This window comes from Aristolochia californica, unplaced genomic scaffold (assembly GCF_029961685.1).
Source record: "Aristolochia californica isolate CCGP_79_NKW_82.1479 unplaced genomic scaffold, dmAriCali1.0.hap1 SCAF_7, whole genome shotgun sequence".
NCBI lineage: Eukaryota > Viridiplantae > Streptophyta > Magnoliopsida > Piperales > Aristolochiaceae > Aristolochia > Aristolochia californica.
In genome coordinates, this window is record NW_027182268.1 from 37,756,917 (window position 1) to 37,784,756 (window position 27,840).

At 39.1% G+C, this 27,840-nt stretch overlaps 3 protein-coding genes and 1 pseudogene across 3 annotated transcripts; 3 read left to right on the forward strand and 1 right to left on the reverse strand.

Annotated features, from left to right (window-relative positions):
- The first annotated feature begins 2,501 nt into the window (after positions 1 to 2,501).
- LOC137936879 (probable transmembrane ascorbate ferrireductase 4) lies at positions 2,502 to 3,940 on the forward strand (annotated as a pseudogene).
- A 146-nt stretch (positions 3,941 to 4,086) lies between these two features.
- On the forward strand, positions 4,087 to 7,756 carry LOC137936878 (transmembrane ascorbate ferrireductase 2-like). Its single transcript, XM_068781818.1, has 4 exons — positions 4,087 to 4,431; positions 5,670 to 5,718; positions 6,513 to 6,712; positions 7,308 to 7,756. The coding sequence occupies exons 1-4, from the start codon at positions 4,288 to 4,290 to the stop codon at positions 7,608 to 7,610; spliced, it is 696 nt and encodes a 231-aa protein (XP_068637919.1). The 5' UTR covers positions 4,087 to 4,287; the 3' UTR covers positions 7,611 to 7,756.
- A 2,763-nt stretch (positions 7,757 to 10,519) lies between these two features.
- On the reverse strand, positions 10,520 to 11,860 carry LOC137937409 (putative transcription factor bHLH086). The gene is made up of 5 exons (XM_068782468.1): positions 11,423 to 11,860; positions 11,085 to 11,186; positions 10,907 to 10,972; positions 10,723 to 10,788; positions 10,520 to 10,642 (listed from the first exon to the last, which is right to left on the reverse strand). Exons 1-5 carry the CDS (start codon positions 11,858 to 11,860, stop codon positions 10,520 to 10,522), a joined length of 795 nt encoding a protein of 264 aa, XP_068638569.1.
- Positions 11,861 to 24,040: 12,180 nt separating this feature from the next.
- Positions 24,041 to 27,172, forward strand: LOC137936015 (auxin efflux carrier component 3-like). Its single transcript, XM_068780502.1, has 6 exons — positions 24,041 to 25,568; positions 25,667 to 25,955; positions 26,041 to 26,126; positions 26,239 to 26,396; positions 26,535 to 26,611; positions 26,763 to 27,172. Exons 1-6 carry the CDS (start codon positions 24,335 to 24,337, stop codon positions 26,827 to 26,829), a joined length of 1,911 nt encoding a protein of 636 aa, XP_068636603.1. The 5' UTR covers positions 24,041 to 24,334; the 3' UTR covers positions 26,830 to 27,172.
- The last annotated feature ends 668 nt before the right edge of the window (positions 27,173 to 27,840 follow it).

The following is a 27,840-nucleotide window of genomic DNA, read 5'->3' on the forward strand; positions in this document are numbered from 1 at the left end:
TCAATAAACAACCAATACTTTCATAAACTTGAATTGAAGGTTAGATGTGCATTATGATATTGGGGATGGTTGCATATTGGCATGAGATGGAATTAGAGTTGATTATTTAACTGAATTATATCTTAATATGGTATCAAATCAAGAGCATCTATTCATGAAACTGGCAAAAGCAATTGTGATTTCACATTGTAATCCATCTTCTTTATGATAAATCTATTTCATCAATTTAAATGTCCATTTCAGTCTATATTTACTAGTAAACAATAATCTCAATTATTGATGGTCGTCGAATCAAGCCAAACGCCGGCGAACCCACCAACACTACAAAGGAAAATGTGTCTTTCTTGTTCGGAGTAGGGAAATGGTTATTGCAGGGAGCATTAACGTTAGATCATCGATTTGGATATTTCCGAATAGCCAGGGAGACCCGTCTCCCCTCTATTCTGAATTTCTGTTCTCCACTTCTTGTATCACAGTATGCAAGGAACGAAACAATTTTACAATTTAGATTGTCAAAAACTAACGCTTAAATGTAGTAGATGGATTGATCCCCCAACGTAATTGTTTAACTTTTTGTATAAATATGTAACCTCATTGTAGAAACATATATTGAAGAAATACCTTTTCTCATAGTATCAGAGCAAGGTTGGACATTGTCACACTTTTCTCCCTATAGACGGATCTTCTTTCCCGTATGTTCCCAACCTGGCCATCCACAACTTGCACGTTACCCACCACTGTCGCAGCAACACCAACGAGTCCTTCAACAAACCTAAACCATTACCATCCACTGACCCTTCACTGTCAATGTCGTGATCTTCGTCAAAAGTCATTAGAGTAGAGATTGGGGGGAACCCCATAACTTGATTCCGATCTTCATGACAAGGCTAAAAGGATTCCATGAATCATTAGGCTGATAAGAGACTCTTAAAGAAGGCCCTGATTCAAAAAAAAGGGTCACCTTTTGCTCCTCCTTTCGGGCCTTGATTCGAAAAAAGGGTCGCCTCTTGCTCCTCCTTTCGAGCCCCGATTCGAAAAGAGGGTCACCTACTGCTCTCCTTCCGGAAGCCACCCATCAGCCGAGTCTCCAGATGATCATCCAAATTGATTGGTCACTCCACCAAGCTCGAAGAGACCACCCAAGACCAACTTGACAGCAAGTGAATCGAGACTGAACCCGCTGGTCTGGTTCAACTTGTTTCAACAAATCGCTTCTCACGACCACCTTGTCCACTAAAGCAACTGGATCTTCCCTCCTGTTTCTAAGGTCGAAGGAGGCACACTTCTTTAATCTCACCACCATGGGAGATGAAAGCAATCCAAAGAAGCCAACTTAGTCGAGCATAGTATCTAAACTTGATAATCCCAATCACCCACTATATCTTCACTATTCAGATAAACCTGAGTTGGTTTTAGTACCACAACTTTTCACTGAGGAGATGTATAGCACATGGAGTCATTCCACGACTATTAACTCTAACGGTCAAGAACAAATACGACTTTGTTGATGGATCAATAAAGTGACCAAACAAGGATACAAATGTGAATTGCAAGATGATTTTTGTGGATGATCAAGGTAGTAGAGATCCTCCCGCTAAGTTCTCATCTCAATCATCTTCCCCGAGCGTAGGTCATATATTAATCTTACATCATATAGGCATCTTGTGTAAAGATTGATCTACTTGACTATTACTAACCAAATTTGGTTTATGTCGTCCATGTTTTAAGTCAATTTATGGAGAAACCATGTACAATACACGTTGAGGCAGTATATAAAGTCCTTAAATACTTGAAACAAACACTAAGATAGAGTATTCTCCTATTCGCCACAAGTTGCAGATTGGGCTCTTTGCAAGGACACAAGAAGGTAGTAACAGGGTATTGTATATTTCTTAGACAATCACCCATTTCTTGGAAAACAAATAAGCAAACAACGATGTCTCAATTAACTACAGAGATAGTATTGCTCTATGGCTATTATATATTATAAAATTACTTAGTTGAATAATGTTTTGAATAATTTGGAAATCAAACATACTCAGCCGGTCATGTTGTATTGTGACAACCAAGTTACTCTATATATTGCCTCAAACCCAGTATTTCATGAGTGAACTAAGCATATCAAAATTCATTGTCACTTAGTTTGTGAAAAAATTTAAGTAAGCTTGATGAAGACAACACATATACGAACCAAAACCAAACAATAGATTTATTTACTAAGGCGTTGAGTTCATTCCAATTTGAAACATTACTCGATAAATTGGAGTCATTAACATACACTCCAACTTGATGGGGAGTGTTAAAGGTGATTATGTGAAATAGGAAATTGAATATTCGGTTTCCATTGTTAGATTAGTTATGCTTATTGATAGCAGTAATTGTTTATTTTTTGTGTTTAAATATGTAACCTCAACACATATATGGAAGAAATACCTTTTTCTCTCTCGAAGATGAGTGCTGGACGAGTGGTAGTACCGTCAAGCTTTCCGAAGGCTAAATCGATGGCCGCTATTTGTTTGACACCGCTGCTTGTGTCGGCGAGAATCTCAGCTGTGGCGGTAGCTGCGCTGGTCCTCATGTGGGGCCTTCGCCTTTGAATCAAGCTGCGTCCCTCGCTCGTCCTCCCAAGAAAATTGCATTTTTTCTGTAAGTTATCTTTTTCTCTTCTTATTTGGACCTGCATTGCTCGAAGAAAATTTGGTGGTGATTTTACTACTTGATAGAGGTTCTGCATCCTCTTCTAATGGTGATAGGTTTCATAATCGCGAGTGGCGAAGGTAGGGTTTTGAGGAGTATGAGTGACTTGATGTGAATATCTGCTTCGCTGTGGCATTGAACGAGTCCCACGTACGACTCTTTTTCTTTCTTCAAATGTACCGAAGCGAGACTGGATCTGATGAACAGATCAGAATCCGTTTATGCTGTAGATAAATATGAAAGACCTATATCTATTTTCTTCAAACAAAGAAATAATTTTCTCCATTTTACCTTTTACTATCTTTAACTTTTCCCAGCTATTCTCCAAAAGTGGAAACACTCATTTTGAAACTCAAATTGCTTTTTCACAATCTCTGCAACATAAATGAGCTTCAAGCTGTCATCGTAATTCTTCTAAACTGATTTTGCAGCAATTTTAGAGTATAGATGGCTGCCAGGATCGAGAAATTTCAAGAAATCGGTGCATCTGTGTCTCCAGGGAGTTGCTCTTGCATCTGGAATTTTTGGCATTTGGACCAAGTTCCATTGGAACAGAGGAACTATCGCTAACTTCTACAGCTTGCATTCATGGATGGGTTTGATCTGTGTCTTCTTGTTCGGAACCCAGGTTTGCGGCTCCTCTCAACCTCAATTCGCCTTCTAGTCGAGTTCATTAACAAACTAATTAACTATTTCGAGTTCAGAGGAGCTGCCTATTTCTTACAGAAAAAAAAAAAAAAAAAAAAGCTCGAAATTGTGTTCATTTGATCTGGAAGGGTGCAGTGGGTGGTGGGCTTCATGAGCTTCAGGCAGAGAGGAGAGGTTCGCCGTCTTGCCGTGGCACGACTTCCTCGGCCTGTACACGTACGGGCTGGCGGTGGCCACAGCGGAGACGGGTCTTCTCGAGAAACTCACCTTCTTACAGACGAGGGGGCGAGTCAGGAGACACTCGCCCGAGTCAGTTGTCGTGAACAGCCTCGGGCTCGCGCTCGCATTACTGAGTGGCATCATTATACTGGCAGCGACATCACCCAATCGCCATCAAAACCCTAACATTGTATATAAATTATCGATGGGAAGTGGGTTCCGAAGAAATGAAATGATGATGGATGATGCTTTTGTAATCTGCCCTGCTTTTTGAGCATTTACTTAAATACCATATGTACTAATTATCCAGTTAATTTTGAATCGGCTAACCGGTTAACGGCGGAGATCGTTTCTGGCAGAAGCGGACCTCCGGAGTCCAGCTTCATTCATCGTAGGGCTCACAGGTCGCTGCTTCGGGAGGAGTTCCAGATTTGCTTAGACCGTGTATTCGCGACGGGGTTGGTCTCCTTCCTAAAGGGCCTGAACCGAACGGTCTCAGAGTAGCAGCTAGCAAGAAAACCGTTTCTTCTCTTCACTCCCCTTTGCGTTGAATCTACCTCGACTTCACTACCATTTTCTTCCGAAAACCCTTTACTAGCGTGAAGCCGTGGACGAAGCGTAAAGGATCGAAACTTAAATTTCACAACGGAGGCATTATCTGATTCTCAGCAAGACGAAGAAGGAGGAACGGGAGAAGATCTCCGTTTCTCCTCGAAGTCGAAAATGGCGGCTCCAGTTGTTCGATTTCCGACCTTCTCTCTCATAAGGATCTGTGGCATCACAGCTGCAATTCTTGTCCTCACATGGTCGTTACATTTTCGAGGAGGGATGTCTCTCTTCTCCGATAACAAGGATCTCATCTTCAACGTGAGCTCCCGCCGGCTAAATTTTACTTCAATCTCTTCACACACGCACACACACACTCTTGTTAATGTTTCGTAGTTTGTTGTAGTCCAAAAGTAGAATGATAGATCGGTCCTCTTGATTTTTATTTTTATTTTCTTTACTCAGTAGAGCCCACTTTAAGATATCTCTAATATGATATAGTGGTTTTTTTTTTTTTTTGTATGCGGTGCGTGACATAATTATTACTAGGGAGATTGTTTATCGAGGTTAATTTCTAAAGTTGATTTTATTGGATCTATTTTAGATTTTTGAGGACATGCTTGGTACTATTTTCTCAGTTAGATCTTTTTCACCTTGTTTGTGGTATTAATTTGTCGTCATTTTCTCCACCAAATGTGTGGCAATTGAACGCAGTAATCGTTTCAACCATTACTATTATTCGTGCGATTATTTTGATTTCTAATTGAATGTTGGTTTGTGAAAAGAAAAATTCTTATTACTTCTGAAATATTTAGTTTAGTCATTCTACAAATGTCATGGTGGGTCACATTTAACTATCACAGTGCCAAACAATTCTGAATAAGGAGTTAAAATTTTGGTACCTGTGGCAGGAATTTGCTGTGTGATTTACTGAACAACTGGTAAGTCTTGCAGTTGAGTAGAATTTTTTTAGCAAATATACACTTCCGTCTTACATGTTTGTTGGACTGTTATGCTTTCCAAACAATGAAATTGAAGCACCAGTGAAGTGGTCAATTTTACCTTATAATTTCACTTGAGGGCGGTGATGACCCCTGCCTTAATTATATGCTGTATGTCAGCGCTTCTGTATTTGTAGTAGTTATATCTTAAGTACCCACTATGATCGTTTCCAAACCAGGCATGGTTTGGTTCTTAAAAGTGTATAAATCTTCATCACCAATATGTGATTTTGCATATAACCAAATGTTGGGGGGCTTTAAATTTCATATCCTTTCAATTTTCATGGTGTAGTGGGATTTGTTGGTATATCCCTTTTCACTGTCATTTGAAGTTGTCATGTTTTTTTTCATTACGTTTAACATGGTTAGTAGATGTTTTTGGTTAAGTATCTTTGATGAGTGTTCGGCTAATCAGAAGCATTACCTCTCAACTGAGCAGGTTATTGCTATTCCTATTGTGTTTACATACTGTTTTTCTTCTATAGTTTCATACATTTAGTATGATTGTTTAGCACTATGACAGTTTATCTAAACCTATTGTGGGTATGCTTCTTGTAGATTCATCCTGTTTTAATGTTGAGTGGACTTGTATTTCTGAATGGTGAAGGTAAGTTTTCTTCTCTCCTTTCAACTCATGTGTGGAAGAAATCTTTGACCTCAGATATTGCAGCCATAGCATCAAAACTGCACTTGTTACTCCAGTAGGAACTTATCACGGTGATTTACAGCTCTTGTTGGTTTTGCTTCTTGCTTGTGTTGTTGGATTTTTTTCTCCATTTTTATATTTGTATTCTTGCCATTAATTCATGGATATCAGTTACATGGTTGATCAAGAATATGCAAGCTTTTACCTTCTTTAAACTGTGTAAAATATTACTCTTTTCTTTATGAATGAAATCTCAGCATGCATTGTGCCTGTATTTTAGTTAGTTCATCTTTAAATCTGCAAAAATGGTGAAATCCAACCTGCTATGCAACTGCTAAAAGAACAAATTTTACCTTGAGTTGGTCATCTACATCACCTGATAATGTTCAATAGAACTTTTCACCACTTAACAACCTCCACAGCAAAAAGAATCTGCCATGCTTTGTTCTGAAACCAGTTCTTATAATAAACTATATGACTCACAATATGTCAGTCACTACTTTTCTTCTTCAAATTTCCTGGCTCTAATTGGCTTACACCATGAGGACATGGTTCTATCGAATTTGTGAGAACATGTTTATACTGTTGCTTTCTTGTTGATTGTAAAGGAAAAGAAATTGCACTTATGGTCTCAGCTCAATCTTTTTGAAATTTGACAATAGTGAGATCACTTATTATCAAGGAATTCTATGAACAACTATGTTCGTGGTAGTTCTGCCTCTGCCCTGCTAATGTTCTGTCTCATATGATTGCAGCCATGTTAGTTTACAAGACAACATCTGGAACAAAAAACTTCAAAAAAGCTTTGCATCTAGCAGGACAATTCATTGCTTTTGTATTGAGCTCTATTGGCATATGGGCAGCTCTGAAGTTCCATAATGAAAAGGGCATAGAAAATTTCTACAGTCTGCACTCATGGTTGGGTCTAGCTTCTTTTATCTTGTTTGGCGTTCAGGTTTGTTCTTGATCTTCCTTCACTTCTGAATAAATTTCATTGTTCCTCAAAGAGGGTACAGGTGACTAGCCTCTGAAGACGGCACTTCGGTATGAACCCTGGACCCACCAGTTGAATGAGTTTTCTATTTGTACTTTGCATGCCTCCAGGTTCACAGATTGTGAACCAACTATAGGTCATGCTTTCGGAGGGAATATTTTATATACAAAGTCACGGCCAGGCAATGTTCCCTTCAAGTGATGGGTTCAGGTATGGTGGGAGTGCATACCACTGCCGACTGACTCTGTCAAAAGAGTTCCATATCGCCACTCTCACCAATTTATATTCAGAGCTGGCCGACTCCATATTATATGAAACTTGTGCTCATGACATTTAGATGTTGCATCAGCATTCAAGTAAGAGGATGGCAAATAGGTAAAGGAGAGGAAGAAACGGGAGGGTGGAATATAAGGAAAACAAAGAGTGATGAAAAGTAATATTGAAAGACATGCGGACATGCCAACTTACTAAAAAACGTAGATTTCAAATGGAGTTTACAATTTCCATTCACATTTCTTCGATATGATTTTTATGGAGTTTATTTCTTTGATATCAGTGGGGACTCGGATTTGCTACGTTTTGGTACCCAGGAGGCTCAAGAATCAGCAGAGCGGCTCTTCTTCAATGGCATGTATTCTTTGGCATCTATATCTATGCACTTGCTGTTGCCACTGCAGCTACTGGCATCCTAGAAAAACTTACATTTCTTCAAATTAACCAAATAATCTCACGATACTCAAATGAAGCTTTGTTAGTCAATTCATTAGGGATCCTAATTGTAGTTTTAGGTGGTCTAGTTATCCTTGCTCTTGTTACACCAACAAGTGGCAAAGAAGACGGGCATAAGGGAATGAACTGACTTATTAATTTCTTCAGAAATGGTTGTGAGATTGGTCTGTAGTCGTGTAACGAGAACAAATGTTTCAGAATATTAAGGAAGCATTCTGTGCTCTCCGCCGTGTCTACATGTTGTGTTATCTGGAATTTGATGGAAAACTTACACTAGTTTTGATGAAAGGCCTTAGGTATTAAAGAAGTTCCAAATTCTGGACGACGATGGGTGGTTGGAAACACTAAAAGACTCCTGTAATTCCTGATTAAACATCTATTCAGTTTGGTCACAATTTCAAGCATGTTGCATTTTCAGAAATGGGACCTGTTGGCTTTAGGAAATCCTTGGATTACTGGATGACATTTAGGGTCTGTTTGGAATTTTTAGAAAATAAAAAAAATAAAAATTTGATCATTGTTTTTATTAAAAATAGTTAATAAAAATAAGATATGGTAGGACTATAGTTCCTAAGGGTGAAATTGAAACTGATACTTCTCCATAATTGTTGTAAAGATCGTTTTAACTTTGCCTTATTCTTTATTTTTATTATAAAATGAGAATTTAACCTTTATTATTTTTTAAAATATTAAATTGAAAATAAGACCATTTGTGCCAATAAAAAATTAAAAAAAACAAAGTTAATTATTCTTTATTTTTAACCATTATTATTTTTAAAAATATTAAATTGAAAATAAGACCATTTGTGCAAATAAAAAATTACAAAAAACAAAGTTAATTATTCTTTATTTTTATAAAAAAATAATTTTTTATTGTAAACACAAATACTATAGCTAATATTTCCTTTAATTTCGAACGGTGGCACGAAAAAAAAAATAGGTCAAAGGAAAAATAAATTTTCAATTATTTTAATTTTCGTCTTAGAGCGAAATTGGTCCCTTAACTAAAATATAGGATATAATACTTCGGCTCATATGGAAGTCTCTATGAGGGTACAATCGTTTATTTATTTGAGCTAACTATTAAGTAATGACATTAAAATAAATATCACCATGGAATTATTATGAGTCTTCTAATATAAAAATATATAAAAAAAAAGATATAAAGGTCAACTACACCACATTAATTTGGTCCCATCAAATATGACTAATTCACAGTGAAATTAGTATACTCATGAGCCTATTTTATAAGAAAGATTATATTAATTTGGTCCTTAAACAAATCTTAAACTCATCTCCCCTCCACCAAGATAAAACATACAAGTAATCAATCATCATTCTTTGGCACTTTGAGAAGATAACAATGTCGAGACAGATAGATCAATCATTGACCATAAACAATAATTAGGTAATTATATATAGCATAATATATTCCATTTTAAAGATTTTTTTCTGTTTTCACTTATTTTAAATTTTTTTGTTGAGTCACCTTGTAAAATGTCAAGGTGACTCAGCTACTCGAGTGAGTTGACTCGACTCACCCAAACCGACTCAGGATTGGTCAACAATGAGTCAAATTCCAAGCTCGAGTTTCCAGACCTAATTTGATCTTAATAAGGGATCAGAATCCACATAAATGATTGAACTTGATTGTTTTATATAGAGGTATTACATTTTTTTTTTATCATGATTTGTGCTTTTATGTAGTTATGAGTGATATATTATCCTGATAGGTGTATTACTAAAATGGAAAAAGGGAAAGAAGCAGATAAATGGGAGCAAAGTAGTAGAAAAATTGAAGAAAACACAAAACCAAGAAATATATAATTTTTTTTTGAAAAAATTGAATTAAATATTAAGTAACTGTGCTAATAATATTTTAAGAAGTTACAAGAAAAGATTTAAATATCAAATATCATATATAAGATTAGAAATTATATGAACAGAATTTATGATAGAATATATTAATTGAATAATTAAAAAATATTTGAATTAAATGAAAACCAATTCAACTAATGTCTTAAACTAATGTCTTTTGGCAAATGATGTGGCAGTCTATATGGCAAATGACGTGGTCAAATAATGACGTGGCAGCCGATGTGTTGATCTATGTTTACTGTACTGATGATGTGGCGACACATAAGCAGTCAAAGCTTGTGTGTCGCTTTTGACTGCACACGTGTGCGGTGGACCGATCAAAGTTGGGTATTTGTGAAAATATTTTGATGAATTCGTTGTTTTTCAAAATAAGTTATTTTAAATGGTTGTTTTTGTGAAATTCCCAACTAAGATAGAGGATGAGACATTCTAATATCATCTCCTTTCTCACTTTCTTTGTTTTTAATCATAAATAGAATAATTTATTAGCCCTGGGTAATGCGAATTTTTTGGCCATTTTTTTCTATGGTATTCACCTTCGTTCTCAAATTTCTGTCGAAGGCTGAGATCTTGCGTAACAACTAACTAACAATGATTTGTGCACTCTAAACCATGTAAACGGATTTTGGGTTATCACACTTCGTCATCGAATTATGATTTATGAGTTTGTGGTGATGAAACACCTGCAATTTGATTAATGGGTTTGGTACTGATCTAAAGAAGCGTCCAGCTGGTTGATTTAATAGTAATCTAGATCATTAAAAACTCAACCATATTGGTGAGAACGAAGCAAGAAACTGAGATCCTATTAACTGAAATCGCTCTGCGTAAAGACTTTTGGAGATTCTCACCATCCTCTCGAATCCATAAGAATAAAGAACTTAAGAATTGCTGGAGCTGCACCTGGGATAGGTTGCAGGTTGCAGTCTGAAGCTCAGTTCCATTAAATCTGAAGAAACAGCACTTGATTACAAAAACAAATGGAATCAAATCTACAAGAGAATTCTCTCTCTCTCTCACCCTCTCTGTCTATCTTCTCCGGTTGTTAGAACGCTAAGGTCCAAAAGGGAAGCTTCTTTGCTTCGTTTTGGATTGTTTTATTCCTTAGCTTCCGCTGCTAATCCTTGGGATTTTCCTATGAGCCTAACTTGAAACCCTCTATCACTTGGGGCTCGAATTCCGGTCTCGGTGAGAAGAAATGATGGCATCAATGGCTTCCTTCACTTGTGCCACTTCCGGAGCTTTCCCTCCAGCAGCTGGCCAGAATTCATCAGTTGCTAGCACCTGTGTTTAAAAGATTCATGGTCTGTTAGGGTCTTAGCTTCGCATTTCTTTCAAATAAGAGAGAATTCTTGTTAGCTTACCTTGACTTGCAACTGCAAGAACTTGACATAGCTAATGGCTTTCTCTAGCATCGTCACCAAATCAACCTGATGGAAGAAAAATGTGAACAGATAAATAAATAAGAAAGTTGATCCATTTCAAAGCAGCTTCTTTTCATTCGTGAGGTCTTGGAAGTTCGAAATGCTTTGGTTGAGAAAAGCTTACTTTCGTGCCATTTGGTACAAGATCTTGCAGCATCTTCAGCCTCTCACTGATCCGTTCCCTTCGGTTCTGCAAAATGAATTTGTATTTTCTCTGATCAATTCCCTGGTAGGTAACCTTGAAAAAAGAGACAAATTGCAGTGGGGTTTTTCATCGTGAGTTTCATATGGTATTACGTCACCTTTGCTGCAATACTTTGTGGATCCTTTGATGGAACTGCCTGTGCTTTGGGTTTTCTGGGTGCGCCTGCACAGTTCTTCTTGGAAGCCTGGATGCCGTCTCCCTGCATGATCAGCCACGCATTCTAGCTCAGAACATATTTCATCGGACAAAACGAAAATAATGTCGAAGTTCTCTTGGATAAGACTTAGTAATGCAAACATGAGATCGTCACACTTGACAAGAGAATTAATTTCTGCATCCGTTCAAGTTAATTCTGATGAGAATTCAAATCTACCATCTTGGAATAGCAGGTAAGTCAGAAAATTTTCTGGGTGCAATGGAGGAGTAAGCATATACCATGTAAGGCCGCTTGTGGTGGTTTACTTCGGCTCCTCCAGATTTGGGCAAACCGTCAGCAGTTGTATCTCCTGAGTAAAACCACCCCATTCTCTCCTCCCTGAACTGGTTTTCCTTGTTTGAATTCTTCATCAAGCCGTAACCAGTGGCCGTTTCCAAACAATTCGCATTCTCCGTGAACCGGGACTCGATCCCACTCTCCGAATTCAGATTACTCCATTGGTTGTCATGATCCATGACATCTGCCCATGCCGAGTATTCAACTTCTTGACTAATCTTCAAACAGCTGCCTTGAGACACTCGTTCTCCATGGCCGTAGCTCAGTATCGATCCGCTGGAACAAGCCCACTGATCGAACCCACCTTTGAAGTCGAGCACCGACTGAGAATCGTCCGGAGAAGGATTCCCACCCTCACTAATAAATCCGACGCCACCCATATTCCCGAATTCGAAAGCAGAAAGCAGATGGTTCGTAGACATGTTCTTGAGGCCACCTCCGTTCTTCTCAGGTCCATCTCCTAATTCTTCAAAGCCGTACAACCCTATAGCAGAAGATGCAACACTCCACTATTGACATTTCCGTAATGTGTGCATGTTTCAATGGAACCCATTAGCCAACTCTGTGGCTCTACACCAAAACTGACGTGAAAGAGAGACAAAGCAACAAGCTAAAGCACAGGAGCCCTGGCAAATACAAGGAGAACGATGCTCCTTCAATGGTTCTTTCTCCTAGACAAGGACTTCATCTTCACACACACACACACAAATATATATATGCACGCAGAGTGAAACCAACAAGGGATTTGAAGACAGGAATTAATTCGAAGAGAAAAAAATCAATTGAGATGAAGAGGGAGGAGGGTAAATGCAATATAGGGGAACAAGCACCGAGTAATAGTTACTGGTATTATTTTTTTATGGGGATTGTTAGCTGTCAAACGATAGAATTGAAGAAGAGGAGATACAGAGCAAAACAGCAGAAGAGTCGCCGGATCTTTCGCTTCCTCACGTCTAAGATTCCTCGCAGTCACTAAGAAGAACCTGGACTTAATTAAAGAGGCTTCGCCCAACTTTCCTTCTCCCTTCCAACCCCTATAAGCATGTGCACACAGTGTGTTTGACGATCGTAAATCTCCTCCACTACTCAGAAAAGAAATTCCAAGCAGAGCCCAAAGTGAAGAGATCTGCAGCTTTGAGCTATGATGGCTTGTAATATGCCCTCGAACCGACGGCATGTACTGCTACTAGCCTCTGCACAACTCCTGATTTTCTCCACTCCATGAGACTGGTCTCTCTCATGAAACCATGAAAATTGTTTTAGACCCAAAATTATAAGAGAGCTTACAATTTCGAGGAGCTTCACATATCTTATAAAAGAGATTCACAGACAACATTATCCAATCTTTTTCAGAAACCCAAGAAGATTATCCAATCTTGGGTTTCCCAGAAACGGAAGCTGAGAAGAAAAAAAATAAAAGCCTAGCTGCAAAAGAAAAACGAAGAAAGAAAAGAAAAGAAAAACTGCTATACGAGATTGAATTCGTTTACCATGAACTCAGCAAACGAACACAGCTTGTACTGGTTCAGTCCACGATTTATTTAATCCAGGTTTCTTATCTTCAAACATAAACAATATTAGGTACGCTAATCGCTAACTTCAACACCCTGCTGCGTTGATTAATGAATTCTTTTGTCTGGTTTTACTTTTTTCCCAAATAAAAAAGGACGTAAACTAATCATTGTCTTCTGGGAAAGATGCTTACGTTAAGATCTTCTCACATAACGAGATCACTTGAGAGAGAGAAAAGAAAGCTGGGAAACAGATATGTCCAGGACGGTATAGGGATACATTTGATTCTGAAAGCTAGCTGGGCTTGCTCGCTGATGTTGAGACTTTTAAATACTAGACTAAGCTCCCATTTAGAGCCTTAAGGAACATCTTGTTTAAAGTGGTTTGAGATCTGCAAAAACAGAAAAGTGAACGGATCCTCTTCACTTAGCAGATCAATACAAGCACTATCTTTTTTTTTTTTCTGTTTAAGCATATCAGGTTTAGTTTAAAATGGTAATATGAACTCTAGTTTCTAGGCTGATTTTCTTATCAAGAGGAAACTAGATTTTTTATGGGTAATAAAGAAGAACTACTATTAACCGTTTTATCATGAGAAACAATTTCTCATTAAGTATGGTATAAAACTGCTACCAGTTGCAACTCCCTCAGTAACACGATGCCATTAATACCTTGATGGGAGGTTGGCACAGTTACGTTTTTTGGATTCAGTTTGGTCCGCCATCTCGTCACTCAATCCCTCCTTCAGTTTTGAACCATCGCCGAAAGTGTTCAGAGATCGGAAGTGCCGACCAAAGAACAAAGAGAAGGAATCTGAAGCGTATGGAAGGAGGTATGATCTATGCTTCCGTTTAAATTATGATGAATTTCACGTTTAGGTTTACAGTTGGTATCAGAGCAGACATCTAATCCTTCGTATCGGTTCCATTTGGGCTTAAGTTTAAAAGCTCTATTTTTTTTCTCTGTTTTTAAAAACAAATTATGTGGACTCTGCATGACAGAGTGTGGGCTCTGGCATCGGTGACAACCAACGTCGGAGCATGACGCCGGCACCGGTGACCATTCCGCACGGTTTGCTGGCGTCGACAACCTACAAAACGCCGACGGAGTCTGTCATTGTACGCTCTCTGTGAGCTCACCGCGGCGACAGTTCGTGGCTCTCTGGCGTCGCCGTAACAGGTCGGATCCAGCACCGGCTATATTTTCGACAGGTTTGCTGGCGTCGATGACTTTAAGGAACGCGGACAAACCTCTGTCTCTGCAGACGGCTGGAGGTTGAAGACGACCTCCAACGCGCAAATATGAAATTAAATTCATAAGGTATTTTTTTAAATACCGTCGAGTTGGCTCGGGATGAGTCTTCTACAACTCACCGTTCCAACTCGGCAACCGTGACTCAGGTCAAGGTGACTCGGTGAAAAAAAGGCACGGGTCGACTCGGGTGAGTTGAGTTGGCTCGCCGTTCCAGGACCGAGCCGACTCGGTACTTATATTTGATTTGCGCCAGCGGGATTCGAACCCGTGCACTGGCAAAATCATCTGCACCAGTGACCATTAGGCCACTGGCCATCGGCTATTATGTGTATTGGAATTTTTAGATTTATTTCCTGTTACAGTTTTTATGCATTTTTTGACATATATTTAAATGCTTGAAATTAAATTTATGCATAATATTATAGTTTTTAATTATGCATATTTTATGAGAATATTTTGTGTATAATGATAACATGTTATTGTAAGTTAAAATTATGCAATTCATGTTATTCTCATACATTTATGAGATTTAATGTCTAGTGATCCATATAATTTTTATTAATTAGAGAGTAGGCACAACATCTTTAACTTAATAAAAATTATATATTATGATTAGGATCACATAAAGAATATTAGACATTAATTGTAACTAATTTTACTTGATATAATAAATTTTATCCCACAGAAATTTTTATTATATTTGAGTTTATTAGTTAGGATAAAATATCAAGTTATTCATAATTTACCCACAGGGATTATGAATTCATAAATAATTTGATAGTTTTATCATAAAGAAAAGTAAATATTAATTGTAATTAATTATACTCAATATAATAAATTTTATCCCACATGAATTTTTATTACATTTGAGTATATTAATTAGGATAAAATATCAAATTATTCATAATTTACCCACAAGAATTATGAATTCATAAATAATTTGATAGTTTTATCATCAAGTTTACTCATAAAGAATATTGAATCTGCTTGAATTAAAAAACTTTTAGCCCACATGTAATATTTTTTTATGTCAATTGATTTAATTTTTAAGCATGATTTACATTTGTAAAACATGATATTTTATTCAGGCCTCAGTTTTTAACATGAGCATGTAATTTCTCTGATATTCGTTGTGATATCCCTGATCTTAAGGGAGATAACTATAAGGTCTGGAAAGAGAGAATATTTCTTCATTTAGGGTGGATGGACATAGATTATGCTATTAGGAAAGACGAACCGCCAGTAATTACTAATACCAGCACTGCAACTGAAATTACACTTTATGAACGATGAGAGCGATCTAATTGCCTCAGTGTAATGCTCATTAAGACTAAAATTGTTGCTGGTATTCGTGGTTCTGTTGAGCAATATGAAAATGTCAAAGACTTGCTGAAAACCATTGACACTCAATTTGTCACTTCAGATAAGGCATTAGCAAACACCCTAATCATGAAGTTCTCATCCCTAAAGCACACCAGTATGAGAGGTGTGTGTGAGCACATCATGCAAATGAGGGATATTGTGGCTCAATTAAAAAAATTCGAGGTCGATATGTCAGAATCTTTTGTGGTGCATTACATCCTGAATTCCCTTCCACACCAATATGGACCTTTCAAAATCTCGTACAACACACATAAAGATAAATGGTCAGTTAATGAACTTTTGACCACGTGTGTTCAAGAGGAAAGGAGACTAGTGATGGAACAAGGAGAAAGTATCATGCTGGCAACACATAGAAAGGGCAAGTATTAAGCCAAACAAAAAGGGGGAAGGATAAAATACCCCCCCAAGTTGGTATTATGAAAGATTCCAAGTGTTTCTTCTATAAAAAGTAGAGACACATGAAGAAGGAATGCGCCAAGTTTCATAAATTACTTGCTGACAAAGGTACACTAACCTCATTTGTTTGTTATAAATCTAATATGGTAAATGTCAAAAATTACACTTGGTGGATTGATTCTGAATCAACAATCCACATCTCGAATTCCTTGCAGGGTTTGCAAAACCTAAGGAAACCAGTGGGAAGTGAGCATCACATTTTCTCAGGAGACCAGATAAGCTCACATGTGGAAGCTATAGGAACCTGCTATTTAAATTTAAGTAGTGGCTTTGTTTTAAAATTAGAAAATACCTTTTATGTTCCAAGATTCTCCAAAAACTTGATTTCAGTTTCAAGGCTTGTACCTTATGAATATTCTTTTAACTTTTCAAACTCATCGTTTAGTTTATATTATAAGTCTGATTGTGTTGGTCTTTATAGCATTAATTTACAAAACAATGCCACTTACGGTTTAATGCATGTTCACATTGGTAATAAAAGAGGTGTTATTAATGAGGATTCCTCTACATTATAGCACTAGAGATTAGGTCTTATCTCCATAGATAGAATTAAAAGATTAGTGAATGAAGGGGTACTTAATACTGGATTTTACTGATTTTGAGACTTGTGTAGACTGCATTAAGGGAAAACAGACTAACAAGACAAAGAAAGGTGCCAAGAGGAGTTCAACCATATTAGAGATCATACATACTGATATATGTAGTCCAGACATGGACTCACATGGTCAGAAATACTTATCTCTTTTATAGATGATTCTTCACAATACATGTATCTCTACATGCTTTATAACAAGAATGAAGCATTAGATGCCTTTAAGATCTTTAAGGTTGAAGTTTAGAGACACAATGCGGTAAGCAAATTAAGATCGTGAAATCAGATAGAGGTGGAAAATACTATGGTAGATACACAAATAATGGAAAAGCACTTGGGCCATTTGCAAAGTTTCTTCAAGAACATAGGATTGTTGCCCAATATATCATGTCTGGTTCTCCGGACCAAAATGGTGTAGCAAAAAGAAGAAACCGAACATTATTAGGCATGGTGAGGAGTATGCTTAGCAACTCCAATCTTCCTAGATCCTTGTGGCCTGAAGCACTTAAGACGGCAGTGTATATGTTAAACCGAGTTCCAACCAAGGTTGTTCCAAAAATGCCAATTGAATTATGGAAAGGTTGGAAACCGAGTTTGCGACATATGCACGTTTGGGGATGCCTATCTAAAGTGAGAATTTATAATCCACAAGAGAAGAAGTTGGACCCAAGAACCATTAGTGGGTATTTTATTGGATATGCTGAAAGGTCTAAAAGTTACTGATTTTATTGTCCATCTCACAACACTAGGATTGTGGAATCAAGAAATGCAAAATTTCTTGAAAATGACTTGATCAGTGGGAGGAATCCAACTCTGAACATAGTTTTTGAGAAGGATCATTTAGAATCTCAACCTTCCACCTCAAGTGATAAATTGGTTATTGTTCACAACACCCCTCAAGTACAAACTGGTGTTGAACAACCAATCACTGAAGTTCCACAAAATGTTGATGACATTCCAGTAGATCAGGTACTTCAAGAGTTGCCAAACACTTTTGAACAACTAGTTGATCCACATACTTCTCAGGAAACTGATAGTTCAACATTAAGAAGATCTACTAGACTTAGAAGTTCAGAAATTCTTGATGATTATATTGTGTATCTGTAAGAATATGACATTGGAACCGCAAATGATCCCATGTATTTTTTAGAAGGCATGAGTTGCAAAGAATCAAAATTATGGTACAATGCCATGAAAGAAGAGATGAATTCTATGAAGAGTAACAGAGTCTGGGATCTTGTTGAGTTGCTTAGTGGATTTAAAGACATTGGATGTAAATGAGTCTTTAAAACAAAGAAAGACTCATTAGGCAACATTGATTGATACAAGGCAAGACTCGTTGCTAAGGGATTCACTCAGAAAGAAGGAATCGATTACAAGGAAACTTTTTCTCCTGTATCTAAGAAAGATTCCTTGCGCATAATTTTGGTACTAGTAGCCTATTTTGGCTTAGAGTTGCAACAAATAGATGTGAAAACGACACTTCACAATGGAGATCTAGAGGAGAAAGTTTAAGGCTTACAACTACTTGTTTTAATTTAAGGTTGTGATAAAGTCAAGAATAAGCTACTATTTCACTTCACATAATTTTCTTTAGATAAAGTGGCAAATTTCCTTTTTTATGAGTGTGAACATGAAAACACAATCATCTAAATTGGGACCCCGATTTGGATCCAATGAGTTGTCGAGATTGAAAGAACTTGATCACTAGTTCATCAATGACCAAAGTCAAACTTCTTTAATAGTAAAAGTACGTAAAGAGTTAATCAAAGGTCAAAATCAAGGTATTTGTCAAAATCAGAGTTAAATATTGAGATCAAGGTTCGATTGACAATAAAGATGAAATAAATTGTGAATGGTCACAACTAAGATTAAATTAAAAGGGGATGCCATCTAAGCACCACCAAGGTACTACATAAGCAACAAGCGATAATTTTCGCTGCTACTTTGTTATCGTCTTGGATCCACTCACAATACAAGATCAAATTTCTTGTCAAACACTAAGCGGAGATTGACGCAAAAGCTGAAGTTAGTCGTTTAAGGAGGTTGCTGTTTGATCGTCAAGTTAAGTAAACACAAATTAAGTTCACACATAGAGGTTGAATTAAGGGACAAAATTAGAGGTGAGACCTCATACCACTTAAAATTTATAATATCCTTTTGTTTTTATATCAACGGTTGCACCGATTTTTTGACTGGTTCTTTTGTACATCGACAATGAGAGTTCATCATACATATTTGGCAGATAATGTTCCTTACTGAGACAAATGAAATGGTGGCAATTCAGGTTACACACAATTTTCTCAATGTAGCCTTATTTCTCATTGTAATGAACTACACGAATCTATTAAAATAATTGAAAATAAAATTGAAACAAACAAATAATAAGAACTACAAATAAATTTCACATGGTTCAGAAAAGGAGATCTTTTATCATCAGTAAAGACCTAAATACTTTGATTTGATATTCACGAAATTAATCCTTGTTTATGTACATATAATTCTTTTAATTCTATATGTTATTTATTATTTGCAAAGAAAGCCTGAAAAGTATAGTAGATTTAGCTTAGTATCAAATATGTGGATGTACATACTTGAAAATAATCTAAATTCTTTATTTAGAAGGGGCAATCAAACCCTAGAAAGTGTAGTAGACAATTTAGTATCAAATATGTGCATAAAGATTTTAAAATAATCTTGTATGTGTATTATGAAAAGCATTTAAGAGTTCATTTAAAAACATAGGCTAGGTTGTTAAGAATATTAAAATTAAATAAAGTCGGATAATTCCAAAAAGAAATTGTAGTGGTCTGTAAACACATTAAAACAAAGTAAATGTAACAAACAAACCATATTACTCTGAGAAAGGAAGAAATGCCCCGTCTCGTAGCTATCACTGGTATTATAAATGAGCTGGTTACAAAAAAGGAACATCTTTTTCTCCGTTGTAATTTATTTAGGGTATGTTTGGATTCCATAGAAAAAAAAGGGTAGAAAGTTTTTTCCTGTTGTTTGACAACATAAAGTCATTGAGAGAAAAGAAAATAAGAGAGAAGGTCACTTTCTCTTTTAGTTAATAAATTTTCTCTTACAAAAAAGAAAAGAAATAGAAACTTGAAATAAAATTTTAATCAAAAAAACTTCAAATATTACTAATTTTATTTTCTTTTCCATTTTACAATTGGACCCAAACATGAGAAACTATATTTCTCTTCTATTTTTTTCTCTCATTTTCCATGGGCATCCAAACAAGCCTTTTCTTTTATTTTCTCTCTACTTTCTATGTTTCGAGCATTAACTTAATTCATAAAAGAGAGAGGAAAAGGAAAACATAACCATCCCTTGCCAAATGTGTGCATCTATTGAATCCTCGATCTTGCAACTCCCCAGTGTAAACTCAGAAGAATTGGATTCCTTAAGGAAATCAACAACTTGGACTTTTTTCTTTTACTTCAAGATATAATTGAATTGGATTTTTTCTTTTTCTTCAATATATAATTCAATTGGTTCGGCTTACCTTTGTGATAGAGCTTATCATTGTGAAGCAGCTCCAAATGCATGGTTTAAGTATTTGAATAAAAAGATTAAGGGCTAATAAAGGATGATTTTGCTTCCTTAACATCCAATGTTGAGACAGTGGCTTACCGAGTTATGTATCCATGGTAAATGAAAGAAGCTATCCCATGTATCATTTATTTACCCATTTATCAATTAGGTCAGAATTTTGCTCTGGTTTTCTTCTATTTAATAAACAATAAACGGTTAAATTGGAAACCCTGCCTGTATTGGAAATTTTGAAGCTTCAAAAGTCTACAATGACCATTGAAGTGCAAGCCCGAGGTGGAAACCATCTCAAACAGATGCATGTATCATCTCTCCAGACATAGATACGGTAGCTCAGTAGTTGTGGTTTCAAGATCCTGGGTAAAATTGGAGGTCCACGTTCTCTATTATTTTCCTATCTAAACGGGCTTCCAAGATTCTGATCAGCTCAAGACGAAACAGACAGACAGGCTATTTAGGGGCATAACCTGCATATGTTGGAGCTAGGCTTGAATTAAATATATTTGTCTTTTTGCCATCGAAACTAACAACAAAGATTAAAGAGATTGAGGAAGATGAAATCGAACGAACAACCCAAGTGAACACCAGAACTCCCGATTTTCCTGAGCCCCGAATCCCTGAATCCATGATTCCTCAATTCTGATCTCAAATTCGATACGAGATATAACTCTGAACCGAGCTCAAGGTACTTGCAAACTAGGCCGGTTGGATGCCACCCCTTGATACAGGAAATAAAAGAATGGAGAATGTGAGATGCTTTTCATCTCTATTCCGTTCTTTGATTTGTTTTACTAAATTCCTGAGTGTTAGAAGTTCTTCTTTATTTTTCTAAAGGAAGTTACAATCCCTTTGAGTAGGGGGGATTTCGAGAGAGCTTTATCTACACTCTAGGGTTGGCGGAAAGTTTGAGTCAACAGAGGAAGAAAGAAAAAACAGGATTTTTTCAAATGCTTTACAACCCGATAAAAATTTAAAAGTCGTGATATAATGCATGATAGCGTGACATCCTCCCTTGCTGTATACAGATGTTCTTCGAAACAAGAGGGTTTTCCACATAGAAAGCGATATTGAGATAAGATGCGCCTGCTCTGAATGGACGCGTTGACATGAAAGAAGCCTACTTTGCCGAGAATAGATATCACTGGCCAAGCGGGTGAAATTTACAGCATTCTTGTTCCTTTTGCTAAAGACACTTTGGGTTGTTGGAATCAGATAAGCCCAAGAGGCAGACAGAGCAAGTATTCCAGAGTGCATGTTTGGTGTTGAAATGGAAATTTTCTACCAATTTTCAAACAGAGAAGAAACCGGGTTCTGAAGGAACGCATCTGCTAACGATGCTTTTTTTTTCTCCAAAAATGGTGAATCCCAACTAGAATTTCCCCACTGTTTGTCACCCAATTAAGATTCAACCAAGCCTCAACGTTTCATTTTCAAAAGGGACCTCCAAAAGGGTCCAGCCATGAATGCCAGTGACCTTTAACAATAACAATGGTGCATGTGCCAGACACTTACCAGTGTCTTCGGCCATGAAAGCGCTACCAGAACCTAGAGAGAAACAGTAGCTTTCAGGGATAACAGACACACACTCCAGGCCACGCCCATGAGAGCCTACCAGACTCTTTCAGCAGTGAACCTAGACGTGACCACCCTGCAATGGAAAAGAGGCACAAGTAGATGCAGCTTTGTTTATCTTTTTCCCAAGCTCTCAAAGTCTAGAAGCCAAAAATGATTGCAAGTCCTACAAAGTTGCTGGTTTGCTTTTCCATGTGAAACGCTTTGAGGGAAAAGTGACAAGCATAAGTTTATGAGGGAATCTCTCGCTAGGCCTGAAGACTGAAAAGATGTAATGAACCTACCCTAAGGACCAAAAAATCCAGGCATGAAGAGGACTGGAAAAGCCCAAATGCAATGGAAAATCTACTCACCACATTCTCCCCTTTGAAATTACAGCTAAGATATGTGAGGAGACTCCAGAAATGATGTCATAACATGGGGCACACCACCAAGCATACGTTGTTGTGTACATGCCTGTGGTGGATCATTCAGTAAGTCGCATATCTCCTTCTTTAAACAGCTATACCAGAGTTAACACGGTAGTATGAGCCAGTTTTTTTGCCCAAACCAATAGTAGTTTTTGCAGTTATTCTGCTGCCACAAAGAAAGCAAGTGATGGACTGTCAATCCTCAGTCCGGTGATGCCACTTTTTCTCTCGACCTTACTTCTTGTGGTAGCCATCAAAGTGGAGGTAATACGTATGGGCGGTCGCTGCCTCTCTTTTGACTGGTTTCACATCTCTGAGACACCTTGACAAACATTTGAAAGGCAGGATTCCCATAGACAGTAAAGTTGATTTTCGCGGGCATAAGAGTAAGGATGTGAGCTGAACAGGCATGACAATGCATGGGCAAACAGAGGTTAAGAGGTTGCAATCTGGCCAATTCATTTGTCCAGTTTAATTTAAGGGGTGGGATCAAGCCTCGGAAATAAGCAACTGATTAGCAGGTAGTCAGCCATTGGAACTTCGAAGAGAATGTTCTTCTCACGTGGATGGTATCGGGAACTCGATAACAAATAGAATAAACTGAAAACAATCCCCGAAATCCCGAATCCTCTCATCTTCAGTTACCTTGTACAGTCCTTCCCCGGCAACAACATATGGAACTCGGTCGGTGAAGCCCAAGCTCTGTTACCTCTTCTTCAGTAACTCGGACTTCAAGAGATCTCCCTAACAACTTTGGGATCACACTGCTATTAAAAAAAGAAAATCTTCCGCTAAATACTTTTTATCGAAGGTGTTCAACTGAAGAAACGAGAAGACCATCACCGAAAAAGAAATTCAAGGACGAAAGCAACCGCGAAGAGAAGGAGAAGCTCGACGCTCGAGGAGCGGTCCCTCCTTGCGTTATGGTGGTGGAGGGACAAACCGCGCCTAAAAAACTCGTGGTCACCAATTGACGACGCTCGTTTGGCCCACCTGACTTAAAGTCGATGGCTCTGATTTTTGGGGCGCAACCGACGACCTATTAGGTCTAAACATCTCACTAGCTTGGTTCAGACCGGCGAAGTGAAGGAGATGCCTCACCCAATCAATGTCTAGCGTCCACGACCGACCCTCGACTCACGCCTATCCCGCCCCCGCCGCCTCGGCCCACACTTAGCCACAACTAAATGGTCCCGTCTTCTCTACCCATATTTGACGGTGTAGATGCACGTGTAGTTTAGATAGGACTGTCACGTGTAATTTGCTAAGTTTGGGCTAGAGCCAAATGATTAAATCAGGAAAAACCGAGCTGGTGGTGACCTCATTACCGATACTAATTTAATTAACAAAAGGAAAGGGGGAAAAGAAGAGGCAGGGAGAGAGGGTCCCAAAATTGCACAACTTGGGTGACCATATTTTTATCCTGTCCCACGACACTAACACAATTCGGACGCGTAGTAGACGAGATTAGTGTTTAAATAATTAATTGCCGCTGATCGAATAAGATCCTTTGGAGAAAGAAGTGAAGGGCCCCGCTCAAAAAAGGCACGGGAGAAAATAAATTAAAAGTTGTTCTCTCTAGATACAGAAATCCAATCCCACAAAACCCAAATTGTCGTCTTACTGACTTAAACATGACTTAGCTAGTGATTATGCTCCTCCTGTGTTGGTTAATCATTTCGGTGCCAAATCCACTGAAACTCGGATATTAGTGTTCAACGTGTTCCTTTCTAATTGGACGCTAATTACTGCTACAATCCGAGTTGATTGATCCACATCACTCGCTTCTCTAACTCTTGACCAAGTACAGTCGGCACTGACCGCAGTGGCTATATATTTCCTTTCAATTCGTTTTAGTAAAGTTCACAAGCGAGAAAAGAAATTGAAGAAAACGAACAGAAAACACTCCCTTTTCTCTGTCTCTCTCTCTTGGCTATCTCGTCTCTGCGACTCTGAGGTGCGGGAGGGTGATACTCGGGTTCGTTATCAAACGGTTTCTTCTCTCGTCCATTTCTACCTTCGGCGTGGCCATTAATTACTGAACGAATGCCACCGTTCTGACTCTCTGAACTGAGCTTCACCACCGTAGTTGCAAGAAGCGGCCGAAAGAAATGATTACAGGGAAAGATCTTTACACGGTTCTCACCGCCGTGGTGCCACTCTATGTGGCAATGATCTTGGCCTATGGATCGGTCAAGTGGTGGAAGATCTTCTCCCCCGACCAGTGCTCCGGCATCAACCGGTTCGTTGCCATCTTCGCGGTCCCTCTTTTGTCCTTCCATTTCATCTCCAACAACAATCCCTACGCGATGAACTTACGGTTTATAGCGGCTGACACGCTGCAAAAGATTATAATGCTTGTGTTGCTTGCGATCTGGACGAATTTTACTAAATATGGGAGCTTGGATTGGATGATCACAGTTTTCTCTCTTTCCACGCTGCCCAATACTCTCGTCATGGGAATTCCTCTTCTAATCGCCATGTACGGCGAGTACTCGGGCTCTCTTATGGTGCAAGTCGTCGTCTTGCAGTGTATCATTTGGTACACGCTCCTGTTGTTCTTGTTCGAGTACCGCGCGGCGAAGATTCTGATCATGGAACAGTTTCCCGACACCGCGGCGTCCATCGTCTCCTTCAAAGTGGAGTCTGATGTTGTCTCCCTGGACGGCAGAGATTTCCTGGAGACGGACGCGGAGATCGGAGACGACGGGAAGCTGCACGTCACCGTCCGAAAGTCGACATCCTCGCGGCGATCGATCGGGGGCGGCGGGTACTCAGTCTCGGGGTTCACGCCTCGGCCGTCGAATTTGACGGGGGCGGAGATATACAGTCTAAGCTCGTCGCGCAACCCGACTCCGAGGGGGTCGAATTTCAATGGGACGGACTTCTACACGATGATGGGCGGCGGAACACCGGCGCCGCGGCAGTCGAATTTCAACCAGGCGGACCTGTACTCCTTGCAATCTTCCCGGGGCCCGACGCCGCGGCCCTCAAATTTCGAGGAGCAAAATGCCCTTGCGGCAGGAGGGGTGGCTTCCCCAAGATTCGGGTTTTATCCCGCGCAGGGAGGCAGCGGGAGCTACCCTTTGCCGAATCCGGAAATCGCTTCAACTAGGGCTGCGAAGAATGTGAAGACGCAGCAACAACCGCTGATTAGGGCGAACCACGACGCCAAGGAGCTTCACATGTTCGTTTGGAGTTCTAGCGTCTCACCCGTGTCCGACGGCGGTGGGCTACATGTCTTCGGTGGTACAGAGTTTGGCGGTAATGACCAATCTGGACGCTCTGACGGCGCCAAGGAGATAAGAATGTTGGTCGCCGATCACCCCCAAGACGGACACAAAGGTAAATGAACTCTTCGGTGAAATGATTTTTTCGCTCCTTACTCTCTCTCATGGTTCTCATGACATCTGAGAATTAATGACAACCTGCTCACATTCCAGATACGGACTTTGTGGGTGAGGATTTTAGCTTCGTGGGGAGCAGAGGAATTGCGGATGGAGACGAGAAAGAGAAAGATGGACCCGGGGGGCTGTCTAAGCTCGGTTCTAGCTCCACCGCCGAACTCCACCCAAAGCTGGGCGGAGCCAACGATTCCGTCGCTGGGAAACAAATGCCTCCGGCGAGCGTCATGACACGCCTCATCTTGATCATGGTTTGGAGGAAGCTCATCCGTAATCCCAACACCTATTCCAGTCTCATCGGCCTCACCTGGTCTCTAATTGCCTACAGGTAAGAAGCTTCAAGAAAAGAAAAAAATTAAAATTAAGAAACTTCAGAGAAGAATTTTAACAGAGATTGCATCCGTTCATGGCAGATGGCATGTGTCCATGCCGAAGATAATCAAAGAATCCATCTCGATTCTGTCAGACGCCGGCCTGGGAATGGCCATGTTCAGTTTAGGTAAGTTGAATCCGCCTGAAGGTTCAATGGCATCTTCTGTAAATTAAATGCTCTCAACTCCGCAACTTGTTGGAATAGTGATTATCATTTGATTGTCTGGGAGCGGCGACAGGGTTGTTTATGGCGCTACAGCCGAAGATCATCGCATGTGGGAACTCCGTGGCTTCATTCGCGATGGCCGTCCGATTTCTCACGGGCCCCGCAGTGATGACGGCGGCCTCTATTGCTGTAGGCCTACGCGGGGATCTCCTCCACGTGGCCATCGTACAGGTATAAATTACTTGGAAAAGTAAAATCGCGGTTTCTTTTTTAACTAGTGGTAATGGAAATTCTCTCGAACTCTCGTCAATTAATAGGAAACGCTTAAATGGAAACTTTATTAGATCTTAATTCATTTATTTATCTCAGGCGGCCCTTCCTCAAGGCATCGTCCCCTTCGTATTCGCCAAAGAATATAACGTTCATCCCGCCATTCTGAGCACTGCGTAAGTTAATCTGGACTTGCCTGAACTAACTTTTAAAGAGAGTCGGTAGGTTCAGAACTCCTTTTGTACCGACCCTGCTTCAGCTTCTGATGGCCTTTTTGCTCTGTCATGACCATTTGCTAAATTTTTCTCTTAACTGGAAAATTTTCAGGGTTATATTTGGGATGCTAATCGCTCTACCCATCACTCTTGTCTATTACATCCTTCTTGGTTTGTAAGATTTGAGAAAGATAGGGGAGGCAAAGAAAGTCTCTGTCATATTCTACTTGCTGCTCACAGGACCACCTGTGCCGACGAGCCGTTATTGGGTTTGATTTCGGTAACATCAATTTAGACTTAATTCCAAGGGAAGAAACTATTGTGGATATTGATAGAAGGATGCGCCACTGATCCTGCCAGGAAACAGTCAAAGTGAAGTGCAGAGGAAAAGAAGAAATAGTCGGTTTTTCTTTCCTTTTTCTTTTCTTCTCTGCATGTAGAAGCCAAAGAAAGAATGTTTGCTACCAGGCAAGGTGGTAGAGGGCTTGTTTATTAATTTATTGTAGTTAGTTTTGATCTGCACCTTCTTCTTGAATGAGTGGATCCTGGGAAAGGATCAGGGTGGTGCTTCTCTGGCTTTCCAGCACAGAATTTCATGAGGAGAACAATTATGAACTAATTGAGCCAATTACGTAGTGATTGAGACAAGAAATTTCACCTGCAGATGCCCCCAGACAATTTCTTTCTGAAAAAGAAGCCTACAATTGCTGACAAGCAGTCAAGTACACATTGCCGGGGAGGTGCCCCGATGCGTGTATGAGGGAATCCACCGAATCAGTTCTCCCAGTCCCTTCAGGCTTTTCCCCTTTGCCCTTCTCTTTTCCCTTTCCACGTGAAGTAAAGGAGGTCACTCAGCCATCGGCTCCAGGTTAAGATCCTTAAAGCACGTTGCATTTCCACCACTGGGGGACGGATGCTGCCCTCTTTTTTTCTCTTCAAAGCGTCGTCCATCCATGAACAAGATATTACAGACTTCGATGAGGACTGAGTGGACCAAATCGGCTTCCATGGGGGGATTTTTTTTTTTCAGCTAACGTGGAAAAAGTCCCAGCCTATCACCTTCATATTCCCATCTTAAAAAGTGAAGTTATGCTTTTGTTCAAGTATCTCTAAAGTCAAAAAGATAGTAAAAAAGGAAGAAAAAAAAGCTTCTCCTGATTTCCACTGATCAGAACGGAAAGCCAACGGGT

Bases quoted from the DNA above. Each gene is read 5' to 3' on its own strand.
- LOC137937409 (XM_068782468.1), bottom strand. From the start codon at position 11,860: ATGGGTGGCGTCGGATTTATTAGTGAGGGTGGGAATCCTTCTCCGGAC. The intron at 10,789-10,906 runs GTAAGCTTTTCT...TTCTTCCATCAG, and splicing joins TTGTACCAAATGGCACGAAA to GTTGATTTGGTGACGATGCT. The intron at 10,643-10,722 runs GTAAGCTAACAA...TTTTAAACACAG, and splicing joins TCTTGCAGTTGCAAGTCAAG to GTGCTAGCAACTGATGAATT.
- LOC137936878 (XM_068781818.1), top strand. From the start codon at position 4,288: ATGGCGGCTCCAGTTGTTCGATTTCCGACCTTCTCTCTCATAAGGATC. The intron at 5,719-6,512 runs GTAAGTTTTCTT...ATATGATTGCAG, and splicing joins TGTATTTCTGAATGGTGAAG to CCATGTTAGTTTACAAGACA. The intron at 6,713-7,307 runs GTTTGTTCTTGA...CTTTGATATCAG, and splicing joins TTATCTTGTTTGGCGTTCAG to TGGGGACTCGGATTTGCTAC.
- LOC137936015 (XM_068780502.1), top strand. From the start codon at position 24,335: ATGATTACAGGGAAAGATCTTTACACGGTTCTCACCGCCGTGGTGCCA. The intron at 26,127-26,238 runs GTAAGTTGAATC...GAGCGGCGACAG, and splicing joins AATGGCCATGTTCAGTTTAG to GGTTGTTTATGGCGCTACAG. The intron at 26,397-26,534 runs GTATAAATTACT...TATTTATCTCAG, and splicing joins TCCACGTGGCCATCGTACAG to GCGGCCCTTCCTCAAGGCAT.